We start from the raw sequence: 23980 nt of genomic DNA, 5'->3' as shown, positions 1-23980 counted from the left end.
AAGTAGATATGGGTAAAACAATAACCAGATTTAGTCAAGCAGTTCTTTTAAATCTCACGTGGACAGGTCACCATTTTATGCGCAGATTTATATAAGTTTGTCTTTACTTGTTCTCAATGCTTCCTAACCATACCCCTTAATTATAGGATTAATTTCTTCTTCTTAACTTCTTGTCTTATATAACTCAGGCCCTTGTAAAGGGTTTATTTGAATTATACTCTTAGTTTTTAAACTATTATGCATTTTTCCAATTTTACTTCTTATGACTAATTTACACTTCATTTCTATTTGGAGATAATTTATTCCATCAGTGTCTGCAGCTGAATTAGAAACTTGAACACAACTGCTTGCAAGGGAGTTAATATGCCTGTGCTTTGTCACTTTATGGCAGAGTCTCTCTTTATAAACTAAAGTGTCTGTCGCTGGTCCCTTTCCTGTTTTCTGGAGTACCAACAGTTTAAGTTATAACAACTATTCCAGTTATCGGTAATGTAGCTTGACATCTTTATGGTGAAAAGTAGATTTGGATTTGTTTCTGAAAATGTGTTTTAAAGTGACAGTAAGAAGCGGAAATAAATCTCATGAACACCATTGGTATCTGGTGCAGGTTTTATTTACAAACAAAAACAGAACATTGAGAAATGTTTCGTGGCTACTGTTGTTTCAGCAATGATGCTATACCCGCCCACTGGTTTTTAAAACTAGCTTTATTTGTATTTACATTGTCTACATGTTTTTGAATGTTTTACCTTGTCTGAACAGTATTTATAATCTTTCTTTTTTCCTCTCCTCATTCCTGATAGATTGCTTGGGCTTTAAACAAGGGTGTAAAAACTGAATACAAACAGTTCTGGGATGTGGACCTTGGAGTGACATACATACCATGGGAAAAAGTTAAAGTGGATGACTTGGAAGGTTTTGCAGAAGGGGGCATGATTGACCAGGAAACTGTCAATACTGGTAAGAACCCTGAGGGTGCTTTCATTGTTTAAAAAAAGTACACTTAAAAGATTGTAACTGATAGGAGTTTTTCATGATAGGGTGGGTTGGGATTGTTCTGGCTCCTGGATTCTTCCCCCCAAAAGAGAAGAAATACGAAGCACCACAGTGTTTAGTGTGCATGCTTGAAAGGTTCTGTTCCGTAGTGTTTTCGAAGCCTACAGATGTAGCATTTTTCATGCTCGTCTTTAACAAAATTTTGCTCTCTTAAGAGAGAGTTGTATACTGTATGTATGGAGGTTTTTTAAACTAAATATTTCAATTCCTTGAGTTTAAATGAGAACTGGAGACTTCAGAAGCTTCTTTGGGAAACTTCCCAGATTATTTTGATTAGTATCCATGTTGAGAATGGCAGGAATAGACTCTGCGTTTAGAGAGCTGTGGTTCGTATGCGTGCAGTTTGAGAATGCTTATGACAAATGATCTTCTGGCTTTTTTTTAAAACTTGTCCTTTACTTAAAAAATTTCACTTAAAAATGATGATTAATTATAAACAGTAAAAAAACTTAAAAGAATTGAAATATGATTATGTTATTTCTTCACATATTTTTAGCATAATGAGCTAATTTTTAGAATATTTTTGTTCTTAGGCTAGTACATTTATTTAGACACTTTTTTGGTTGTTTTCTCTTTTTATTTCTTACGATGTTTCTCCAGAATATTTATTCAATTAAGAAATATTTTATTTCTGCTCTTTGCCAGGCATAATTTTAGGAATTGGGATTATAGGAGTGAGGCAGACAGACAGACGCCCTTTGCTGTAGTGCACCCTGTAGTACAGACGCTGACAGCCTCTAGCCTCCAGGCCAGACCTGGCCAGCAGTCTGTTCTGTAACATTTACAGAGCGCAACAGAGAACATATGGCCTGCAAAGTCTAAACTTCTTCAGTGTAGGAAAAGTTTGCCAACCATGTTCTAGTGGAGAGAAAGACCATGAATGAAAGACATAAACTATACAGTACTTCTGTGTTGGCAGGTTTTAGTGAGATAGATCAGAGAAGGGGGCAGGCAGTTTAGGTGTGGAGATAATTCAGTGTAAGTGATTGAAGGCCTAATGGAGAGGGTGGTATTTGAAGGATGAGATGTGTGGCCACCTGGGGAAAGAACATTCCTGCAGCAAGTGCAAAGTCTATTTAAAAAACCATGAGGCCAGCAGGCCTGGAGCAAAGTAAGGGAGGAGTGTGTAGTAGGAGATGCGGTCTGAGAGAGAGAGGGGATGAAGGAGTCACATGAAGTCTTAGCAGGCTGTGTAATGACTTTGCTCCTTAGTCTGAGGGAGATGGACGACCACTGGGGGAACCGTCAGAGCGTCTTTGTTCTATTTTTGCCTGGCCGTACATTCAGAAAGATTACTCTGTATTGGTTAGTATTTGTTGCTCTTCCCTTGTGGCAAAATATGGAATAAGGTTGGTTTCTCTTGTGTCAGACAGCCTTTGAGATACATATGTTATATTCCTTATAAGTGTTTTCTCTAGACCAGATACTTCACCATCTTCCATTTTGGGCTCTTGTCACCCTTTGGACTCCTTAGTATCCTAATCAGATTTAATGTGCAGAACCTAGATTGGCACCTGTAGTTGTGAGCACACCTTAAGATAGGTGTGCCAGGCAGTTGAAGAAATTAGACGAGCATGGAATAAATAAATGTATACACACAAGTAAGATGACAAGTTGCACCTGTCTAGAGGAAATCAATTCCCAATGTTTTGTTTAGAGTGGGAAACTGTGAAAAGCTCAGAACCTGTTAAAGAGACCGTCCAGACAACTCAAAGCCCACCACCAGTTGAGAAGGAGACAGTGGTCACGACCCAGGCAGAGGTTTTTCCTCCACCTGTTGCTATGTTACAGGTTAGTGCTGGGTGTTTTGTGGTTGAATGTTTTGTTTATATTTCTGTTTTCACTCATGTATTTACTCTATAAAACTGGGAGGAAAGTGTTCAAAATGTAATAAAAATGAGTTATATCAAACTTTTTTCAGAAAAAAAATTGTATAGATGGTCTAATTTGTATGTAAGTATTTATTTATTGAATAGATAATGACTAATTGTCTGCTCTGTAACACTGTTTTAGGCACCTGAGATTAGGGTAAATCAGTGTGGAAAACAAACTCAAACCCCTGTCCTTTTGGAGCTTTTGTTCTCAAAAGGGGGGACAGAAAATACAAAGTAAATAAGGTTATGAGATACTGTGGGAGGAAAAAGGTAGCATAAGGATGATCAGCCTGGGTAGGTGATACAGTCTTAAATAACATGGTCAAGGGAGATCATTGAGAATGAGACATTTGAGCAACATCTTAAAGTTCCTCTGGAGGGAACTAACCATTTGGCTATCCCAGGAAGAGGCCCTAGGCCAGGCGCATGCTCAGCCTGTTCCGGGAATAGCACGTGGGCTGGAGCACAGTGAGTGAGAGGCGGCCCTCTAGGAAGGAGACCTAGGAGAACTTTGGTTTTCTCTCTGAGATGTCAAGCCTATGGAGGATTTGAAGGAAGAAGTGCCTTGACCTGACATAAAGTTTTAAAGGATTTCACTGGATACCGTTTTGAGAATAGACTAGTGGGCATTGGTGAAATCTGGGAGACCAGCGAAAAGGCAGTTGGAGCGATCCAGATGCGGGACGGCGACCACTCAGGCTAAACTGGTAGCAGTGGAGGAGTGAGAGGTGGTGGGGTGTTAGGTGTGTTTTGAAGGTCTGACCAGTGGGACCTCATGGCGTGATTAGATTTTTGAGTTGTGAGAAAGCAGAGGCAAGGCTTTTGGTCTGAGAAATGGGAAAGATGGAGTTACTGTTACCTGAAAATGGGAAAGTCTTTGGGAAGGGTTCTTTCAGGAAGAACAATTGGGAGTTAGTTTTGTGTGTTTGAAGTGTCTTCCAGATGGTGAAGTTAAGGTGTTGAATGGACTGTTGATACAATAGGAAGTTTAGAAGAAAGGTACAACAGTAGGGCAGATAAACATTTATTTGGGCGTTAGTGTTCCTAGGATGGGTACAGAGTTTTTATGCTAGCAGTAGAAAATAAATTTATGAGAAATTGGAGTCATTTTAAAGCTATTATTGACATGTTTCCTGATGGTAGGTTACATAACAGGGTAGGTGTTATAAATTTAGTGGAAAGCGGCAATTTAAAATTGAGTCTGATATACACTGTTCAAATAGGTGCCCATTACTTTACATCACTTGAATGTTAGATAGATTTCACTCTGTTGAATAATAATGCCTTGCTTTTACTCCAAGTAGGCTTACTTACAAGTATACAAAAAGGAAAAAGCAAAGCAACTTAATATAATGGTATTTGTTACCTTCGTAAACAAAAAATAGAAATAATTTACCTTTAGAAATTCAAAGATGTAATCATGGCAGGTGGACAAAATGGTTTATGGACTTTTTATTTTCTCCCACAAAGATTCCCGTAGCACCAGCTGTGCCTACAGTTAGTTTGGTCCCACCAGCATTCCCTGTGTCCATGCCGGTTCCTCCTCCTGGCTTCAGTCCAATCCCTCCACCTCCTTTTCTACGAGCAAGTTTCAACCCTTCACAACCACCTCCTGGTAAGGAAATTTTGTCTTATTAATGGAGCTCTATGTAGAATATTATTTAACGGTTCTTTTTCCAGGTTAAAATGCTATAGAGCAGTGATTTTCAAACCTGAGCACATGCTGGAGTCACTTGGAGGGTATGGGAAAGCAGATAGCTGGGCCAGCCTCTTTTGCTTCAGTGTGACTAAGGGGGGATGAGACACTGCATTTCTAACAAGTCCCCCAGGTGATGCAGGTTGCTGGAGGATCATACTTCAAGAAGCATTGACAGAAGAAAAGGAATCCTTTAAAATTATTGAAATACTCTTAAAATAGTATAAGTTTTATGTTGAAATTTTTTAAAGTTAATCCTCATATGAGGATATGGTTACTGTTTTCAGTTTTTTTTTTTTTTTTTTTTTAGAGACAGTAGGGGAGGGAAAGAGCGGGGAGAAAGAAAAAGAAAGAGAAATACATACATAGATACAGACATGCACGTGTGCGTGTGTCAGACTGCCCCCCTTACCTGCTGTGACCAGGGTCAAACCTGCAGCCTTGTGGTGCACAGGACGTTGCTCCAGCTGACTGAGCCACCCAGCCAGGTCTAGAAATACTATTTTAAAATGATAATTGAATCCCTAGTACATTTTTTGATCTAATTGTTGATAAAAGTTGCTTAAATCAGTGTTTCTAGGTAAAAACTATTGTTTATGTAACATCATCAATTAAATAAAAATAATTGCTTATGTAGAATTATTTGCCTATTATAGAATCACGGTGCTATAATTTGATTTTTGTAATTTAAGTTTTTAGCTGTTAAATAGAGTTCCTAAAATACTAACAAGGCCAAAAAGTAAACTCATTGTCTGAAAGTGGTTGTAATTTGTCTTGTCTCTTCGTTTTGTCTTTTAAAATTTTGTCTTATAAAATTTTAAAATTGCAGTTTAATATATAACTTGAAATTGATGCAGATTTTAATTAGAATTTTATCTGTATATTTTACATACTTGAAAATTACTCTTGGGAAATATTTTCTGTATTCGTGATTTTAAAAATAAAAATTTTATTCAGAAGATGTTTAAATGATTATTTCAAACACCATACCATGTAGACTTTATGAAGTCATTGCCTAGCATTCAGTTGTTGAAAATCATATATTTTTATTATTTTCTTATTTTCAGCAGCTCTTTCTAATTGGGTTTAATGTTAGCTCTGTACTTGAAAAACACTAGGAAGCAGGTTTATAGTTTGATCATTTGATATTTAAAATCACAAAACAGTCAGTATTAAATTGAAGATTTATTTTAATGCTGAAAACATAACAACCAAGGTTAATGAAAATATCTGATCTAGTGGGTAAACATCATATGTATCAAAGACATACAGTAGCATCTTTTACAGATAATGTTGCATGTAATACCAGCAACTTGAAATGTAGCGTTTAACTCCCCAGGTAGTTATTCACGATGCTAACATATAAACAGGCTGCCTGGCTTATATTAATCTTTAATTTTATGGCATTACAGAGAGTGCCACAGGACTTCAACAAGTGGGTGAAAAGTAGAATTGCTCAGAGGAGGATCTTTATGCATTACTTAGCTTACTCTATACTTTACTACAGATCAAATAAGGTAGTATGTGCAAAAGTACTTTTTAAAATGGAAGATACATTCACAAATATGAGGTTGCAGTAATGACTTTGTAGGAAAGTAGGATTTCACTTAGAGCTGTTGAAATCTTTGATTTAAAAGAAGGAACTTTTCCTGTGTTATTTTGTTTGTGGTCTTTTTTTCAACGTAGGTTTCATGCCGCCTCCCGTCCCACCGCCTGTTGTCCCCCCGCCCACTATTCCACCAGTGGTACCAACACGTGAGTGCTCGGTTCTAGAGTTTTCTTAATTCCTGCTAGTGTTAATGTGTCGCTTCTCATTTTTGTGAATTATTGTTCATTTTTTATGATGAAAATTTCCATACGTGCATTTCTTTTTTTGCTAAATTACTTTAAAATGTTAACAGCATCATTTGCCAATCCATGTTCAGATTGACTCTCTTGTCTCAAAATATCTTTTTATTATTGGTTTACTTTAGTCAGAATTCAGAGAAGGGCCTCCACGTCGTGTGTGTGTGTGTGTGTGTGTGTGTGTGTGTGTGTGTAAAATACCTTAATTTAGAGTAGTGTGGCCCAAGCCTTTTTTTTTTTTTTTAGTTCTTCATATCTTCGACTTGTTGGAGAAACAGTTCACTTCTATATGCAAGATTTCAAATAATGAATTTGATTTTTTTTTTTTTTTTTTGCTTCTTTGTGGTACTGAATCTGTTCTTCTAACTCTTTGAATTTCCTGTAAATAGGAAATTTTTAGCACCAAAGGCTTGCTTTGATTTCACTTCAGCTTTTTTTGGTGAGAATTCTTAAAGGTGGAGTACTGTAAATCTGATACTACATCATATCAGGCGCTATGCAGTGCCTTCTTTTTCTCCTGAAATGATGTAAGATGTACCAGAGCATTCAGGTAGTGGTGATTAAAATGGTTCCCTTCCCATTTGCATCTGATGCTTTTTCATTCATCAATCATTATCCTTAAATCTACTTTTAATTAGTTTCAAAGTGGTGATTTTTTTATTTTTATAATTCCTTACATATTTCTTAGCTAGAATTTTTCTATAAAGAAAAACTTGCCCTGACTGGTGTGCTCAGCTGATTGAGCCAGCGGCTTTCAAACCAAAATGTCAACGGTTCGATTCCTAGTCAGGGCACATGCCTGGTTGCAGGCCAGGTCCCCACTTTGGGGGGTGTGAGAGGCAGTCAATGGATGTTCCTCTCCCTCTCTTTCTCCCTTCCTTTCCCTCTCTCTAAAAAAAAAACACATTAACCAATAGTATGTAGTTACCTTGAAATACAGTTGTACAGGTAGATAGTAAATTCTTTCCTGTGAATGCCATTTTTGATAGTAGTGAGTGAGTTCTAAGGTATTTCCGATTATATCCAACAGCTTGAGCTGGGAGAGAATTTCTCTTATTTCTCTTCCTCTTTTCCTTTCCTTTCACCTCTTTCTCCTTATTTTCTTTAGTGTTCATAGATTATGCAGTTGCATATACTTGTCTCTTTGCATTTTAATTTCATCCTTGACTGGTGAGAGACTGTTCCTGTTGCCTCTGTACCTTTTTGAGAGGACTGCATCAGTTTTTGAGAGTTTCTTAGTTTTTTTAGCCCCATATTGGCCCAGAGGACTTTATTGTGAGGAGAGTGTATATGATAGAGAGCTTCCCTTTTGATGATACCCATTTTCCTTATATTTTTAAACTCTTTACTCTCCTGTAGTGTCTAGAATTCTTTTTTGTTATTGTTGGTTAAGTAGGAAGAATTATTTTTTCTAAAAATTAGAAAAGTGTTCACCATTCATAGAGACTCGTCCTAGAGCCTACCTCTCAGTTATTTTTTCTTAATTATTTTGGAAAATCTGGGATAAATTTAATTGAGAAAGAGAAATGCCACCGTGTTCCAGATACTCTCCTATTTGCTTATGTAGTCTGATTTTATCCTCCTAATTTCTGTACATGGTCCCAGGTGGTGGTGCCCGGCTTTACAGCTTTCTCACGTGCTAACAGGTCGTCTAGCTAATCGAGAGTTAAGTGTGAGGCTCATACAAAGCCCCACATAAATGACTTAACAGTTTGTGATAGAAATTGGACTAAAAATTCTAAATATTTAATTGTGATTTTATATTCCTCTAGTTCTGTTTTTTAACATACAAATGATATGGACTTTTCTGTATCATTTATATGTTTAGGGGCTTTTCTACCCATTCTTTGGATTTCTAGTCCACTTTATCCCCTCCCAACTCATGGGTTCTTACCTTGTTTGACAAAAAGTAGCGAATACAAGGACCATGGTCTATTGTGGTTTCAAGGGGATTGGGCAGATTTTTATTCTCATACATATTTGTCAGTCTGTACAAGTCATTTCTGCATGTTCATACATACATGTACTAGCATCCTTAGAAAACTGGGTTTTGGATTTGTTTTTTATTTTGTATAAAATACAAACATCTTTGTGCAAATATTTTAAAAATTTTTTGCATTTTAAAATAAGGTTTTCTAAGTAAAATTTACCCTCTTCATGGTGATACATTCATCATTTTGAGCATCAGTTGTTATACAAAGTGCTGGGTGACATAGAGATACTATAAGATGAAACAGTCAAGCTACCGAAAGTTAATTTTCAGAAGAGAATTCATATACAACAGGTCCTTGAATAATGTCGTTGCATTCAGTGTTGTTTGATTATAATGTTTCTGTGATGTTGTGGGAACTTACCTCTTGTTTATATCAATTAGTCTGTGGTAAAATTGGTTTTGTTATGCATCATTTTAAAGTCACAGAACCTATGCACAACAGTAGGTGAGGACCGTGTGTCCTGTTCATTGAGCAGTCGTAACCAAACAACTGGGGAGAGAGAATAGGAAGTCATTTAAAACTTTGGCAAGGCCATTGTTAGTCATGGTTAGTACTAACTCGGCACATGAATTATTAGGTAATTAAGTCTGAAAATATTCTCTCCCTCTTTAAACAGCTTTAGTGCAGCCGCCATTATCCATGACCCCAGAAACTGTGAAGGAGGTCGGATTTGGTAGCCTTGTTTTACCAGGTGGTCCTGTTGCCAGCAATCTTGCTGCTTCCTCTCTGCCAGCTGGAAATGTTTTTAATCCTGCTAAACAAGCAGAGCCTGAAGAAAAAGTACCTCATCTTATAGACCACCAGATTTCTTCTGGTGAAAACACCAGATCAGGTAAACTAAAATAAAAATCCCCACAAATAAATAGTTAAATCATAAGCATTGCTTCTCTATGGTGGTGTTTTCATTCTGAAGTGCAATGCATTTGTAACCAGTTTAAGGCACAAATGTTGAAATGTTGATTTTTTTTAATATCTTCACCCAAGGACATGCTTATTGACGTTAGAGAGAGGGGTCGGGAGGGGGAGAGAGAGGGAGAGAAACATCAGTGTGAGAGAGAAATGTTAATCAGTTGCCCCTTGTACATGCCCCAGCTGAGAACTAAACCTACAACTAGACATGTGCCCTGACTGGGAACTGAACCCACAGCTGTTCAGTGTATGGGACGGCGCTCCAACCAGCTGAGCCATACCAGCCATGGTGAAATGTCTGTTAAAAACAAATTTGGCGTTCTGTTCAGAATGGTGTAGATTTTGACACTTTTCCATTAGGCCGTTCTCCCTCCTTTTGTGCTATTGGGACTGCTTTAATATGTTGTTATCAAAATAAGATGTACAAACTGTTGAATACTTACAAAACAGTAAAAATAAACAATAGGTGTAAATAACATACTTGCTTTCGGGCATTATCCAGCCAGGCCTAGAGATAAATGTGGGGTTTGTCAGCAGTAAGTCCCTTTTTCTTCCATGGCACCACAGTTAGTATGTTGAGAATTGTGGCTTAGAGAGACTTTTGTTAAAGATGGAGAATCGGTATAAAACCTGGCATTTTCGTTAACTTAAAGATCATGTTAAATTTTAGGCAACAGCCCCACATATGTTTTTATATTTAAATTTCACTGTGTGTGGTATTGATTTTAGCTTTAATTTTTCTTAATATACTTTGAATCTTGGGAAACAAATAGCTGATTAATTCTAAGCTAACTGTTGGAAATTATAACATTAGTTTTCTTTTCATACCAGAATAATTTTTTTCTCCCCCACCCCCACCCATTTCCATTTTAGTGATTCCAAATGATATTCCAAGTAGCCCTGCGATTTTAGGACAGCCGCCAAGTATGACAAGCAATGCTGGAATTCTTGGAGTTCAAAGACCAAATGTATCAAGTAATCCTGAAATTCTTGGAGTCCGGCCATCTAACGTTTCTAGTAGTTCTGGGATTATTGGAGTCCAGCCACCAAATATTCTGAATAACTCTGGAATTTTGGGAATACAGCCACCAAGTGCTTCGAGTAGTTCTGGACTTTTGGGAGTGCTACCCCCCAGTATCCCTAACAATTCTGGACTTGTAGGAGTACAGCCACCAAATATTCCAAATACATCTGGACTTTTAGGAACACAGCCACCAGCTGGGCCTCAAAACTTACCCCCTTTAAATCTCTCTAGTCAAAGGATGCCTGTAATGCCCATGTTAGACCTTCGTCCAGGACTAATACCACAGGCGCCCGGACCAAGATTTCCATTGCTACAGCCTGGAATTCCGCCCCAGCGAGGAATCCCTCCCCCGTCGATACTTGATTCAGCTCTTCACCCACCACCCCGTGGTCCTTTTCCTCCAGGAGATATTTTTAGTCAGCCAGAAAGACCTTTTTTAGTTCCTGGAAGGCAAAGTATAGACAATATTACTAATCCAGAGAAAAGGATACCGCTGGGGAATGATAACATTCAGCAGGAAGGAGATAGAGATTACCGGTTTCCTCCTATAGAAACCAGGGAAAGCATGAGCAGACCTCCCCCGGTGGACGTTAGGGAGGTGGTTGGACGGCCCATAGATCCAAGAGAAGGTCCTGGAAGACCTCCTCTAGATGGTAGGGATCATTTTGGAAGACCTCCTGTCGATATTAGAGAAAACCTTGTGAGGCCAGGTATGGATCATCTTGGTCGAAGAGACCACTTTGGCTTTAATCCAGAGAAACCGTGGGGGCCGAGAGATTTTGATGAGAGAGAGCATCGAGTTCTGCCTGTCTTCGCTGGTCCAAAAGGCTTACATGAAGAAAGAGGTAGATTCCGGTCTGGAAACTATCGTTTTGATCCTAGAAGTGGTCCTTGGAACAGAGGATTTGGGCAAGAAGTGCACAGAGATTTTGATGACCGCAGAAGACACTGGGAGAGGCAGAGGGATAGGGATGACAGGGATTTTGATTTCTGCAGAGAGATGAATGGAAGTCGTCTTGGAAGAGAGAGAATTCAAAACACCTGGGTCCCCCCGCCTCAAGCTCGGGTTTTTGATTTCTTTGAAGGGGCCACTTCTCAACGAAAAGGGGATAACATGCCTCAGGTCAATGGTGAGAACGCTGAGAGACATGCCCAACCACCGCCTTTACCCGTACAGAGTGATCCTGAACTTTATGAGAAACTGACATCTTCGAGTGAAATAAACAAGGAGAAGAGTGACACAGTTGCTGATATAGAAAGTGAACCAGTGGTAGAAAGCACAGAAACTGAGGGGACATAATCATCACTCAGTAGGTAAAAGATACCTTTTGTAAAGTTGTCATCTCTCTGTAATAGATTAATGGCTGACCGGACCATAGTTGTTCACTTTTGTCTGCCAGAATTAAGTTAATCTGATGTTCATGTTCACTTTTCTCTTAAAATAATTGTACAACTGACTTGTATAGACATTGTTCTTAATATGAACATGGTAGGTAAACATTTTTTATTTTTCTGATAAAGTATAAATGTTGCCCCCTGATTCTTTTAACTTCAAGGAAATGAATAACAGCTTGTCAGAGACTTCCTATGGAAGAAAGGAGTTTTTAGATACTACCATTAGGTTGGATATGGTAATAGATATATTTCAGAATAGCGAGTCGTGGTATATCTGATCCATATCTTTAGGCTGCTGCAGAATTTTAAGGTAATAGACCAAGCTGTGATATTTTATGCAAAGACTGGCTCTAGATATTTGAGGAGCACAATACAGAGATTTTAAAAAGTGATTTTGTAAAATCTACACTATGGTCTCTGTTTCTCCAAAGTAAGTGTTTGTGATTTGTTCCTCATATACAGTGAGTATAAAGAAAAAAGACAACAACAACGTAAACATTAAAGTACGTTTCATTGTTGGGTGAATTTTGTTTTTAGATGCCAATAAAACTTATTTGTTTGATAACAGTGTTCTAGGAATTGTATTTTTTTAACCTACAAGTTCTTAAACCCTGAATCATAGCAGCATGTGCTTAGTTGCAAAGGTTTTCTATTACTCTTAATAACTACAAAGAAGAACTGTATGGCGGAAAAGCATGTACTTTAATATAAAAATCATGCAGTCTCAGTTTGTATGTAATATCTGTGTATATTTATTGCGTAAGTCATACAGGGTTGTTTTTTTTTGTTTCTCTGTATGTCTGTTTTCATTCACATACAGAGAAAAATAGAAGTTGATAGTTTAGATAATAAAATATTTTTAAAAACTGGAGAGAGGGAAATTTGGCTAATTGATATTGCTCACAGTTATAGCTCTTAGCCTTTATGAAGGGAAAATAAGAAATCCTGTAAATAAATATATTGGCAGTTTGGCAGGGTTTTTTTTCCGTATAATTAAGCACGAAGCCAGATCGGGTTTGGGCCCCCGTGTCATGCAGATGCTTGCGTTGCCTAGTTTCACACTGCGTGTACTGGTGTGCATAGATGGACGCCCTAGTGCTGAACGCCTTGGCTGGTCCTTGCCTGAAGTGAACATCGTCATGCACATGCTGAGTGGTGGTGGTGATGGATTTAAACACATTCATTTCTATATCAAGTGTCCAGCCTGTGTTTTCTAGGCTCCAGGGAGCACTCTTCAGACTTATTTCCAAGGTAAACTGAGTAGCAGGAATATCTGGTCTTGGTTTCCTGTTAATTATTTATTTTTGTTTTAATTTCCATTTATCTGATGTTCGTGTCTCCTCTGGGTTCTACATATATACACATATGTATAAAACCATTGGTGTTTTTTTAGTTTCTAGTGATGGCTTTCATTTGGTCCTATGAATGGTCATTTAGGTCCCTGTGTATTTCCAACAATTCATCGTTTGCTCTATTTATCTAGGATTCTTAGTTAGGTTTGTCAACTCCTCCTCTCCCCATAAGATTATATAAGATTATATGCATGTTCAAAACGGGAGGTTTTTGCTTACCTTATCTAATGACCTAGAGAGCGCCAGAACTTGAAGTTTCCTGGGCAAAAATAAAGTCTTCTTACAGGTTTTGATAGAAATAGTATGTTATTTATTTTGTTATTTGGAAAAGTGGGAAGTGGGGGTTTGGTGTTTATTTTTAAGGTAATTCAGTTTAGTTCCATAACTGTAGTTGGTTTCTGATCTTTTCCTTAGGGTAACGGGAAAACTGTGATAACGGTGCAGTTTTAGTGTCTGGGAAGGATTTACCTTGTTTCCAGGGAAATTATATTGACTATGATTCCTCTCAAACTCTTATGGTTGCATTTACCATTATTGAAATTATTGGCAGTCACTTGGATTAGATAATATGAAAGAATGTGAGGCTTTTCACTGACTTTTAATCCCAGGCTTTTTAATCACTCTTTGGGCTTTTATGTGCAAACTTGAAAACAAAATATGATGCAAATGTTGCACTGGTTTAAAGATTGTGGTCGTACGAGTTTCCAAGTCAGTTGTCAGTACAGAATCTAGAAACCTATCTTGGAAATGAGCGACACTTCTAACATAGCTGAAAAAAATTGTATGTACTTGTTCTCATGTTGTCCTTGTTTTGTTGTATAATATTTGAAAGGATATTTAATCATTCTCATACTGAATATTCAAAATTGATGTTTCTGTTCATTTTAAAAATTATGGACAGAAGAGTTGACCATCTTACTTTGATAAGTGTGACATAGGACCTATCACATTTTTGATGCTTTCGGTCACAGTGTTGTCACTAGAGTGCTGGCAACTCAAAATAAGCAAGGGGCGCCTTAACCTCTTCTCTCTAATAAAGTGATTTAAAGTGCTACAGGTTTAGTGTCTACATTAGACACTAAATCACATAGTGTGTTGATTTGTGGTCTGTTAGAGTGATATGACCCATAGTATCAGCAGACTGCATTATTACTGTACATTAATTGTTAATATATAAATGGTTTTTTTATGTCTGCAGACATTTTATCAAACATTGATTTCTGTTCTTGACATAAATGCATGTACTGTACTTTGATCATTTATATTGTAGATAGAACGTATTTTACAGCAAAGTCATCTTTATCTGCAGCATACCGGTGCAATGCTCCTTTATTCTAATTTTATATCAATACATAGGATGGACAAATACTTAAAAAGCATAGGAAGATGGAATAGTATAAAATGTTTTGCTTAAAACTCTGGAAATTATATAAAAATTAATTGATAAAATTTGTTATTTACTATATTCTTAGCAGAGTTGTTTCTTTAGTCCTGGTAATTTAGTTGCTTCATTAAGTTTATTGACCATTGTTCACTCATATAAAAGACTGTAGTTTATGGAGCTACACATTAAGGGTTGGTTTGGGTGTGGGGCAGTTGTGTTACACTTAAAAAGAAAAGGTTACCTCTTTTAACTGGAAAGAACAGTTTTTATAAACACATAGGGCACCGGGTTTAAGGTGCCATTCAGAATTTTTAAAATGCTTCCAGTATGACATGCCAGCGATTATAAAACCCATATCTAATTTAGAAATATCAAAATATAAAAAGTGTCTTATAATCAAAGAATTACAGTATTCATTATGGGATTTTATAGGTGTATTTTAGATGGGCACATGTAAAATTAAGGATAAATTATATTCCATTAAAATTTTATATTTTATTTATTGGGTGCTATATTAATAAAATTTTAAGGGATTTTAACTTTCAAAGAAAGAAAACAAACATTTTAAAAATATTTTACATAATATAGAAAAGGAAAGCATTATCTCTATGTTGTTAAAATAGTCAAAATAAAATACTACATTGTGAGTAAATGCAGTGCAGCAGAGAGTTACTTTTGTTTTCTTTAATTCATGCTGTGTTTTTGCATAAAACATCTTTTAAAATGTAACTGAAATTGACTTATATTTCTCACTTCTGAAGAAAAAAGTCAGGTTACTATAGTTTATCATAGGAAACTTGAAAACAAGATACCTTGGCCCAACAAAACTCTCTGGAATTAGAATTCAGAATTAAGGGCCGAGATTATTTTCTTTTGGAGATCATACTATACAGAGGGGTGTGCATATCGGAAGCAGTTTGAAATGCACTATTTCTGTGGTTTTCAGGCAGGCACTAGGGAGCTCTTTGAAAATTTGGGGGTTTAGGAGGGCAACCGCAAACTCTAGTACAGAATCGCCTGGGGTGGTGCGTGTTTACACACGCAGCCCTCCCTTCCTGGGTGCATGTGTGTGCACACCCCCCCCCCCACACCACTACTGTAGATATAGTAAAATTTGTAAGTATTTCATATTCTGTGTACTTGAGATTTGGAAAATATTCAGTAAAATGCTTGAGTGATACACAGTTATTTTTAGTGTTTCAATAAAGTAGGTACTTATTTGTGGCAACTGGTGTTGGAGGATGAATAAAAATTAGAGAAGTCCTTTGTCACAGATGTGTTGAAGTCAAGCATTAATCTAAAAATGAATTATGGCAAGAAAGGGATGGAAGGAAGCATATGAGATGGTTTCTTTAGGATTTTTTTTTTTTTTTTGACTCAAGTGAAACTTTGTTTAGGATACCTCAGAGAAAAATTTCCTTGATAGTATGTAATTCTTTGACTTAAAAAAAAACCCCTTTGGGACAAAATTGCAAGCATTAACTTAATCAGGGGCTAGAAGTAGCGTTATTAGTGGGACTACTGAGATGTGCGTGGCACATCAAAAACTAATGCAAATCAGTATATTTTGGCGTGAGCTCTGTTCGGACATCTGCTTTCCCTCTACTTAAGTCTTGCCTGTTTCATGGGACTCTCTGCATTGTGTACGTACACTTCAAGTTAACCCTGCCTTGTTCTCATCAAGAGAGAGAACAAATGTTCTAAGTAATTTGTAACACACACACACACACACACACACACACACACACACACACACACACGGTGTATCAAGGGGTAGAATTGTGCTAATAGGCTTAACTCTATATTGTACAAGAAATGTTAGATAGTAGGCTGGCCTGTAATGAAGGACGCTGAGAGAGTGCTTATGCCCAGGGCTCAATAGGTGGGCAAGAGTGAGCCTCTGAAACTTGTTTCTTTGAGCCCTAAGAACCAGATGAGTCTAATGAGCATAGTAGGGTGGCATAACGATAGTAGGTATGCAGCCCTTGGTTGACCTATGTTGCGCCCGCCCCCGCCCATTATCACCCTGTCCTGCCTGCCTTGCTCAGCTGTTACTCTTCTGGTTCTTTCTTCCTTTCTCCGGATCTTCTACTCCTTCTCAGCGTATCACTCCAGCCTTCTTTTTGACTGAGGACTATCAGTTGGATTTGTCTCTGTTGAAAGCAGTTTGCTACCCTTCGGCTTGGGGATTTCTACGGTTATTTCCAGCAGTTAAAATACCTTGCATCTGTGAATAAGTTTTCTCTTCTGTAAAAGACTAGTTGAAGGAGCAGGAGGAACAAAGGGAAAGTCTAACAATATTGAGACGCTTTTTAAAATTTTACCGCCCTTGGGTGTTCAAAACTGGCTTTATAACATTTGCTAGATGTAATGTGTTTGAACAGAATTACTGCACTTCTCAGCTCTAATAGTAACCTGTAGGGTTAAATTTTTAAAATTATTATTGATGATACTAGTTAATGTTTAATGGACGTGTGCTATGAGACAAACTAGAATAATTTTATTACCTACATAATATAATCCTCATGACGGTACTGTGAGGTAGTTATTTTAATACCTGTTTTGCTAAAGAGAAACCTAAGTCTCAGGTTTGAGTGACTTCCTGAGGTCTCATAACTTGTAAATATTTGAGCAAAGATTGAAACCCAGATCTACTAAATTCAGAAGTTAGTCCATACCACCTAATAAAGTGCCAGGCACACATACAGCCTCGCAGAGGCCCACCAACTATTCCTCTTCTCTTTGGAGAAGGCAGATTTGTGCACAAAAGCATCAGCTGAAGAGCCCCACCAGGCTTATCCAAGGCTACAGTGAACCATGTTGACCCCGCTATGTGTTTCACATAGTGAAACACAAGTTGTGTTTTCACAGTTACGAGTGTACATGGGCTGTCGTCTTGTGACTGCAGCTTCATTCTCTTGGATTCTCTGTTCCGGGTTTGGTTTTTCTTAAGGTTATACCTGACATAATATTGTTAACTTTCTTAATAACTTGCCACTTTGAAGGCATATTTCTGTTGCATTGATATTAAATAAGATTTCTTTTTGACTTTTCCCCAAAGTTAAATAAAATTTCAAAAGTTTGTATCCTTTAAAATTATTTAATACATGTAAAGGAGAGCCCCAGGGGTAGCTTGAAATTTTACATTTTAGATTGTGGCTTTGGCAGTTTTCTTCCAGAATTTGGCATTTATGCACTGTATGTCTAGCCAAAACCTAGTATCTATTTTTCTTGCATATTAAACTCCTTTATTAAGACTATCCCATGACATCAATTAAATGAGATACATAAAGTTTCACATGGTAGACATTCAGTATTAGTCTTTGTTCAACACTTAGGTTCAGAGAGTTTAGAGACTTGCCTTTGTCCGTCTTTGGTGGCTAGTGGATGGTCTGCAGTTGTTTGCTTTATTAGAGTACATAACCCGATTCTAGGTTTTCTCTCTTTTCAAATCTTCCACTAACTAAAACAGATTTATGGAAGGTTTCATTCACAACATGTCATGGTTGGCCTTTGATCACCTTTTGCAGAGTCTTTGGACAGATGACTCTAACCATTGTGGCCATATTGCTGCCCAACCCACACGTCAGGGGAACATGCCTATCATATTTGTGAGTTATATTACTATTTCTACTAGTTTTGCCTAAGGTAGTTATTATTTTGCTTATGTTATGATCATTACATCAAATAAAATGTTCTTGCATTTGAACAATCATCATTTAATGACATGACTCTTGTTTTTATTACTAAACTTGGGTCAGTTTACACATTAGTAAAAATATTAGTAAAATCAGAAAACTTGTATTAAATAAAATAACCTTTGAAAATATAACAAGCGAACTCGTTTGAAAGTTGGTCTTCCTTCGGTGGTGGTGGATATTACTTTGAGCCTCTTAGTTGGAGAAGGTAGCACTTCCCATGTCAGAAGGTTCTGAAAAACATCACCTCTTACATGTATCACTGTGTTCATCCCCGGGTTAAGGATTTAGAGATTTCTAAGTAGTAAAACCATCAGGACTTCATTTATGACTGTGGTTTTTTAGAAAAGTAAATAAAATGTATTTAGTTATATTTTAATATAGCCCTCTCTCTTCAACATACCTCTTTCTGAATTGTTAGTCAGAGTGTCTATGACCACGGGTCGAAAGTTGTCATTACAGGGAGAGGGGTTTGTGGGTGGAGAGACTCAGTGTTTTTTAACCTCTGTGTAGCTGACATTCTGCATAGGTTATCAATGTCAGATACACGCTGTTTGGTAGGATTTATCTCTTCTTCACAAGTAAGAGGCAAACTTGCACTGCATGGTCACATAGCTTTTGGTAGGATACACGCTGTGGTAGGATTTATCTCTTCTTCACAAGTAAGAGGCAAACTTGCACTGCATGGTCACATAGCTTTTGATTCATATAGGTGTCTGAACCCAGGTTTTGCTGACTTCAAAACTGGGCTACACTTAAAAGGCGCTTTTTTGGAAAGACGATTTTACTGTAAGGTTGGTCTAGTTAGTGTCCTGGGTCTGCTGTAACGACATACCAAAAATTGGATTGCTTGAAACCACATGTATCCTCTCCCAGTTCCAGAAGCTGGAAGTCTGAAATCGGGGTGCGGACAGGATCATGCTGTTTCTTAAGACTCCAGCGGAAGACTCTTCCTTACCCTCCACTCTGCTAGCAGTTCTCGACTTCCAGAGGCATCACCTCGGTCCCTGCGTCTGTCATCACGTGATAGTTCCATCACGTGTGTGCACGTCCCCTTCTCCTCTGTGTCTGTGTCTGAAATTCCCTCCCGGAAGCGACACCAGTTACGTTTGACTGGTGGTTCACCCCACTTCAGCATGACCTCATCCTAGCTAATTACACCTGCAATGACCATATTTCCAAATAAGGTCACATTCTGAGGTTCCGAATATTTTTGGAGAACACAATTCATAGCAGCCTGTACCCTTAAGTTCTATAACTGTTTAAGGTCTAAGTAGATTAGACCCTTTACATTTGGGGACATACAGTGGGAAGGTAGTACATACATATTAAAGTGACAACACATTTATTTATTTATTTAATTGATCGATTGATTGATTGTTGTTCAAGTACAGTTTTCTGTCTTTTACTCCAATCCCAACCCACCCAGAACACATCTTTACAGAATTCCATTTTTAAATTACTTTGGATATTACAACAATCAAATTTGAATCCCTAATATAAGTGTCGTGAACTGTTAAATATAATAGCGCTGCCTAACTTTTTAGAGGAATTGGTAATGCCCATACCCTTTGGTTTTTGGTAATACTTGAACTAAAGGAATTTTCAAAGGTAACCCAATAATACTAGTATTATATGGCAAATAATCTATTCACTGTTAATTTTCCCTGCATTAAAAAATAATTCTGACTCTTTAACACGTGGAGTTTTTTAGACCTTACTGCATACAGCTAACCTGAAAAAGCAGGACGTGAATCTTCCCATTTCACGGGCACTGTTTGTCCGTTAAAAACAGAATTAGCCTTTTCTGTTCTATGTACTTATTACAGTTTCCTCTTAAGTAAATGCTATGATGATATCATCTTGCCATCTCAGTGGTTTATTAGAAGTAGGTTATTTACCAGGTAGCAATTTACCAGGTAGCAATAGTAGCAATTTGTCTACTATTATTATAACCTTAATATAGTTCTCTTTTTTATAGAATTGTCCAGCAAAATCTTTTATTTGATCAAGTAAACAACAGCTTTTTATCTGACTGAAATTCAAATTACGTGGCTCTAAAGGTCTTTACTTAAACAGGTGTCTTAACAAGGGCCCCTATAACTTTTAGAGAAATTTGAACAGAGAATTCTGAATTTTCTTTGAAGAGTACCAAAGCACTTAGAACACTGCCTGGCATGTAGTACTACATAGATGTCACTGTTGATAAGAGTTGTCAATGGTGCATCATGGGGACTTTTTGGGCGTGCAGATCACTGTTGTACATTAACTGCAAATAAAGGATTATTTGTGAAGATTTGAATGTTAACCCACATGTAGGGGAGGGAAGAGAAGGGAGCTGTGTGGCTCTTGTAGCTTAAGGCGTCTTCTCAAGTTTTTCTGCCTCCAGTGCGTGAACAGTCGGAGGTAACCTTTGTGCTTCTGACCTTCAGCGCCGCCTTGGAAACTGAAGGGGTCCCTGGGCTGCTGGCGGCATCCTGCTGGCCCAGAGGCTTGCCTGTCTGGACAAATGGCTGATCTAATTTCAGGAAGAACAATTAGAAAGCTTCCTTTGTTAATTGTTTATGTCTAATAGTAACAATTTGGTTGTTAAAAATATTATTCCTGATTTTCTTACATGATATACTAGGAACTTAAGTTTTAAGAGTAGGCTGTTTTCCCATGGGACTTAAAAAAAAAAAGTTGCTAAGATGTATACTTTGCCCAATGCTAGAAAAAGTTGTTGCACCAAAATAAACTTTCTTGAATGTTTCTGAGTCAAGCCACTGTATTGGAAACCGCATTTAGAGAAATTAAATTTTTTATTAGGCCTTCCTGTGTGATACTGAATTTGCAAAACATGTTCAGAGCCATTTTATCCCAAAGTACCTAAGTCTGGCCAGTAAGATTTGAAATCTCAGGAAATTACCTGTTTGGGGAGAGAAGTGAAGTTACTTGACTCCTGCTGATGCTGAAATCTGTGGTTGCTCGTTGGCGCCAGTTTAAGAAGACAGTAGGGACCTTGGTCCCAGTGGAAATCCCAGAGTGCCCCAATAGCCATAGTTGTCTGAACTTTCAAAAGGAAAGTGGTGAAAAATAACAGCTAGATACTTCAGTGGGCAGCGTAAAATCTAATGGTCACTTTGACTTAGAAAGCTTAATGTGGAAGAGGGCGGTCTTAAACCATCACAACTCTAATCTTTCTTTGCCACACTTGTTATTTTAAATTTACTTGTTGGCCTAAAGCTGTAGGTGCGAGGCCTAATTTGGAGAAGTCTGAGTGCCTAGGATGCCTCCCCCACACTCACAACCCAAAGCTTGTAATTTAAGCTATGTGTTTATAGTTTTCTTCATAACGTTTATGGCTTTTATATTCTGGCCAAGTGAAATCAGTAGTCCACATTTTAATCAGTGGCAGACTAAGGTTGATTTCTAAACTAATAATCAGCTTTCAAAGGATCAGAAAGGATTCTCCTCACCCCAAAAGCAATTCTGCTGTAACTGACAGTAAAAGTAGGGAGTGTGGAAATGTTCACGGAGGAAGAGCAAGTTCTGTTGGAGAGTTCACCCGGGAAACTGGACGCAAGGCCCTGGCCTTCTCTTATGAGCTCTGGCCGTGCGATGATGATCCCAGCTGTCCAGAAGCCATAGACAAGGGTTTGGCCTTGACTCTTGTTTAAACCACTCAACATAAAATGAAAATGACCAAGAAGATAGAGGAGTAGTATAACCAGGCATTAAAAGAAATGCTGTATGGGTTCTGGAAATTGAGTCAGACACTTTGTGGTTAGTCCTTTCAGGTGTGGTTTACCTGAAATTTTCCAAAGGAGTATTTCCTACTTTCCTTTTATTCCGATGGGGAGCTGAGACAGCTCTCTATTCTGTTTCGTAGTTCCAGGTGGTTGGTGGTCTGGTGTGCGAAGACAGTGGTTATAGAGCACTCCTTTTTTTCCCAGTTTCTTGTCAAATACCTACTCAGGCACCTTTTAAACAGAGCACCAGTTCTGGCTGGGAGTAGTTGAGGCAGGTTGGTTTTTCATGTAAATATTTCTTCAGTTGCTTAGTAGTGATCTCACTTCTAGTGAACTCACTAGTGAGTCAGTGAACTCACTTTGTTTCTCTCTTGGCTATTTTCCTTTTTTTATTTAACATGTCAAAATAGTTTCTAATCCAACACACTCAATTGGAAATACATGTGTGTGCATGTGCACACGTATGTGTATGTGTCAGGTACCTTCTTGAAGAACCTTCAGCCAGTCTTGCAGATTTTCTTTTGACCTTTGTATGACGGCACTTTAATATTCTCTTAGGAATGAGACAACTTAAAACCGTTTTTTTTTCTCTGAGTCTATACCTGCTTCCCAAACTTTTATTTAGTTCTTAGATCTTTAAAGCCTGATATTTTTCTCATCAGGGACAACACAGTCTTCAGTAGTAAAATGACTCCTTTCAATGCTCCGATGACCAAAAATGAATACAAAATGTGTACTCAGTACTAAATACATTCTCACAGCGTTAAGAGTAGGCAAAGGAGAACTGCCTGTAATTTTTAAAGCAGTAATGTTTCTGATAGCTGGCTAAAAAAAAAACGTATTAGCTTCAAATCATTTTGAGTAGACTCTTCGTCTTCTCATTTATTATAGCCTAACAGTACTCTTCACAGTTAGTATCCAATGCTCTTAACATCAGTACCATGTTTCACTTGGAGGTTTCCTTCAGCTGCTTTCTCTAGACCAGCTGGGTCCAGAGCTACCAAAAGTTATTTGGGGCTGAACAGGACTTCAGAGAGAAGACAGATGTGAGCCGGGCCTGAGAGTGGAGCAGTGGACAGGCACATGCCCCCTGTCGACCTCTGACTGTTGTGTAGGCATTGTTGCAAACAAGAAGAAACCTTCTATATTTCCTTCTGTGACTTTAAGGTTGGCTTCATGAAATGATCAAACTGATCATTTCAAAGTAAAGTACTTTATTTCATTGAGCCAGGGTGCATAGGATTGATGTACAGGAATAAAGAGGGAATGGATTCATTATATATTAAGAGTACACATTTGAAATGCCAAATTTAGGATGGTGATATAAAAGACAAAACTCAGACTTTTATCTGGTTTTGGACTTTAGCCCAGGCAAGAAAATCCCTTGGGTGCTCCTGCTCAGGTGGCCCTCTGTAACAATTGCTGAGACCCTCGCTTCTGACTTTCCCGTATCTTCCTGCTCTTACAGCTCTCACCTGTAATTTAAAATCTCTGAAGCTGTAGAAGGAGTCACGTATTACAGGGCTTGTTTTCTCTAGAACTTGCACAAAAGAAAGAACCCCGAGCCTGGGGGAAGTTAGCATTGTAATACCCATGGGAAATAGAATTTGTTATCTTCTTGTGCTACAAGTCTAGAGCAAGGTTTAAAAATGGAAAGTGTACCATCATTTGCCCCCTTCCCCAAGAGACATGTACACTCGACCCCCGCCACCGTGACAGAGACCATAAGCTATCCCAGAGTCTCCTGCCGAGCCCCTGGTTTCCAGGTTTCTCTAGGCAGCCACGACTAGTCCCATTTCTTAGCAGATCTGAAACCTCTTCTGCATCCTGACCCTGAAGCATTTTGTCACTTAAAATTGTGTGCCTTCCTTCAGCATCTGTTCATTGTCCTCCTCCCTCCCGTTTTGCATGTACAGTTTTTAGTTAAGGGGATGCTCTACCTACTCTGCACTGTTCAACACTCTGCTGATACTGTCTTCGCCTTCACTTGCCTGGAGCTGCAGCCACATACCGCTGACTGGA

General features: G+C 38.0%; 1 protein-coding gene across 9 annotated transcripts in view; it reads left to right on the top strand.

Annotated features, from left to right (window-relative positions):
- The window catches only part of SCAF8 (SR-related CTD associated factor 8), a 181915-nt gene that overhangs the window by 62400 nt on the left and 95535 nt on the right, over nucleotides 1-23980 (top strand). For 4 of the 9 annotated variants that reach the window (XR_008392283.1, XR_008392282.1, XM_053668784.1 and 1 more), the window contains exons 15-18: nucleotides 804-960; nucleotides 2714-2847; nucleotides 4401-4545; nucleotides 6313-6381. Coding sequence is in view for 6 of the 9 variants with exons in the window: in XM_053668784.1 (XP_053524759.1) it covers nucleotides 804-960; nucleotides 2714-2847; nucleotides 4401-4545; nucleotides 6313-6381 (505 nt within the window). In the remaining 3 variants the exon portion in view is untranslated. Of the gene's footprint in view, nucleotides 1-803; nucleotides 961-2713; nucleotides 2848-4400; nucleotides 4546-6312; nucleotides 6382-9081; nucleotides 9298-10247; nucleotides 12519-23980 lie in introns of those variants that run through there. The other 5 variants (XR_005079671.2, XM_037126128.2, XM_037126127.2 and 2 more) reach the window with 3 other exon arrangements.

Source organism: Artibeus jamaicensis, unplaced genomic scaffold (genome assembly GCF_021234435.1).
Source record: "Artibeus jamaicensis isolate MK-2021 breed Jamaican fruit bat unplaced genomic scaffold, CSHL_Jam_final contig_497, whole genome shotgun sequence".
Lineage (NCBI taxonomy): Eukaryota > Metazoa > Chordata > Mammalia > Chiroptera > Phyllostomidae > Artibeus > Artibeus jamaicensis.
Note: the sequence above shows the minus strand (reverse complement) of the source record. Positions and strands in the feature narration are given on the sequence as shown.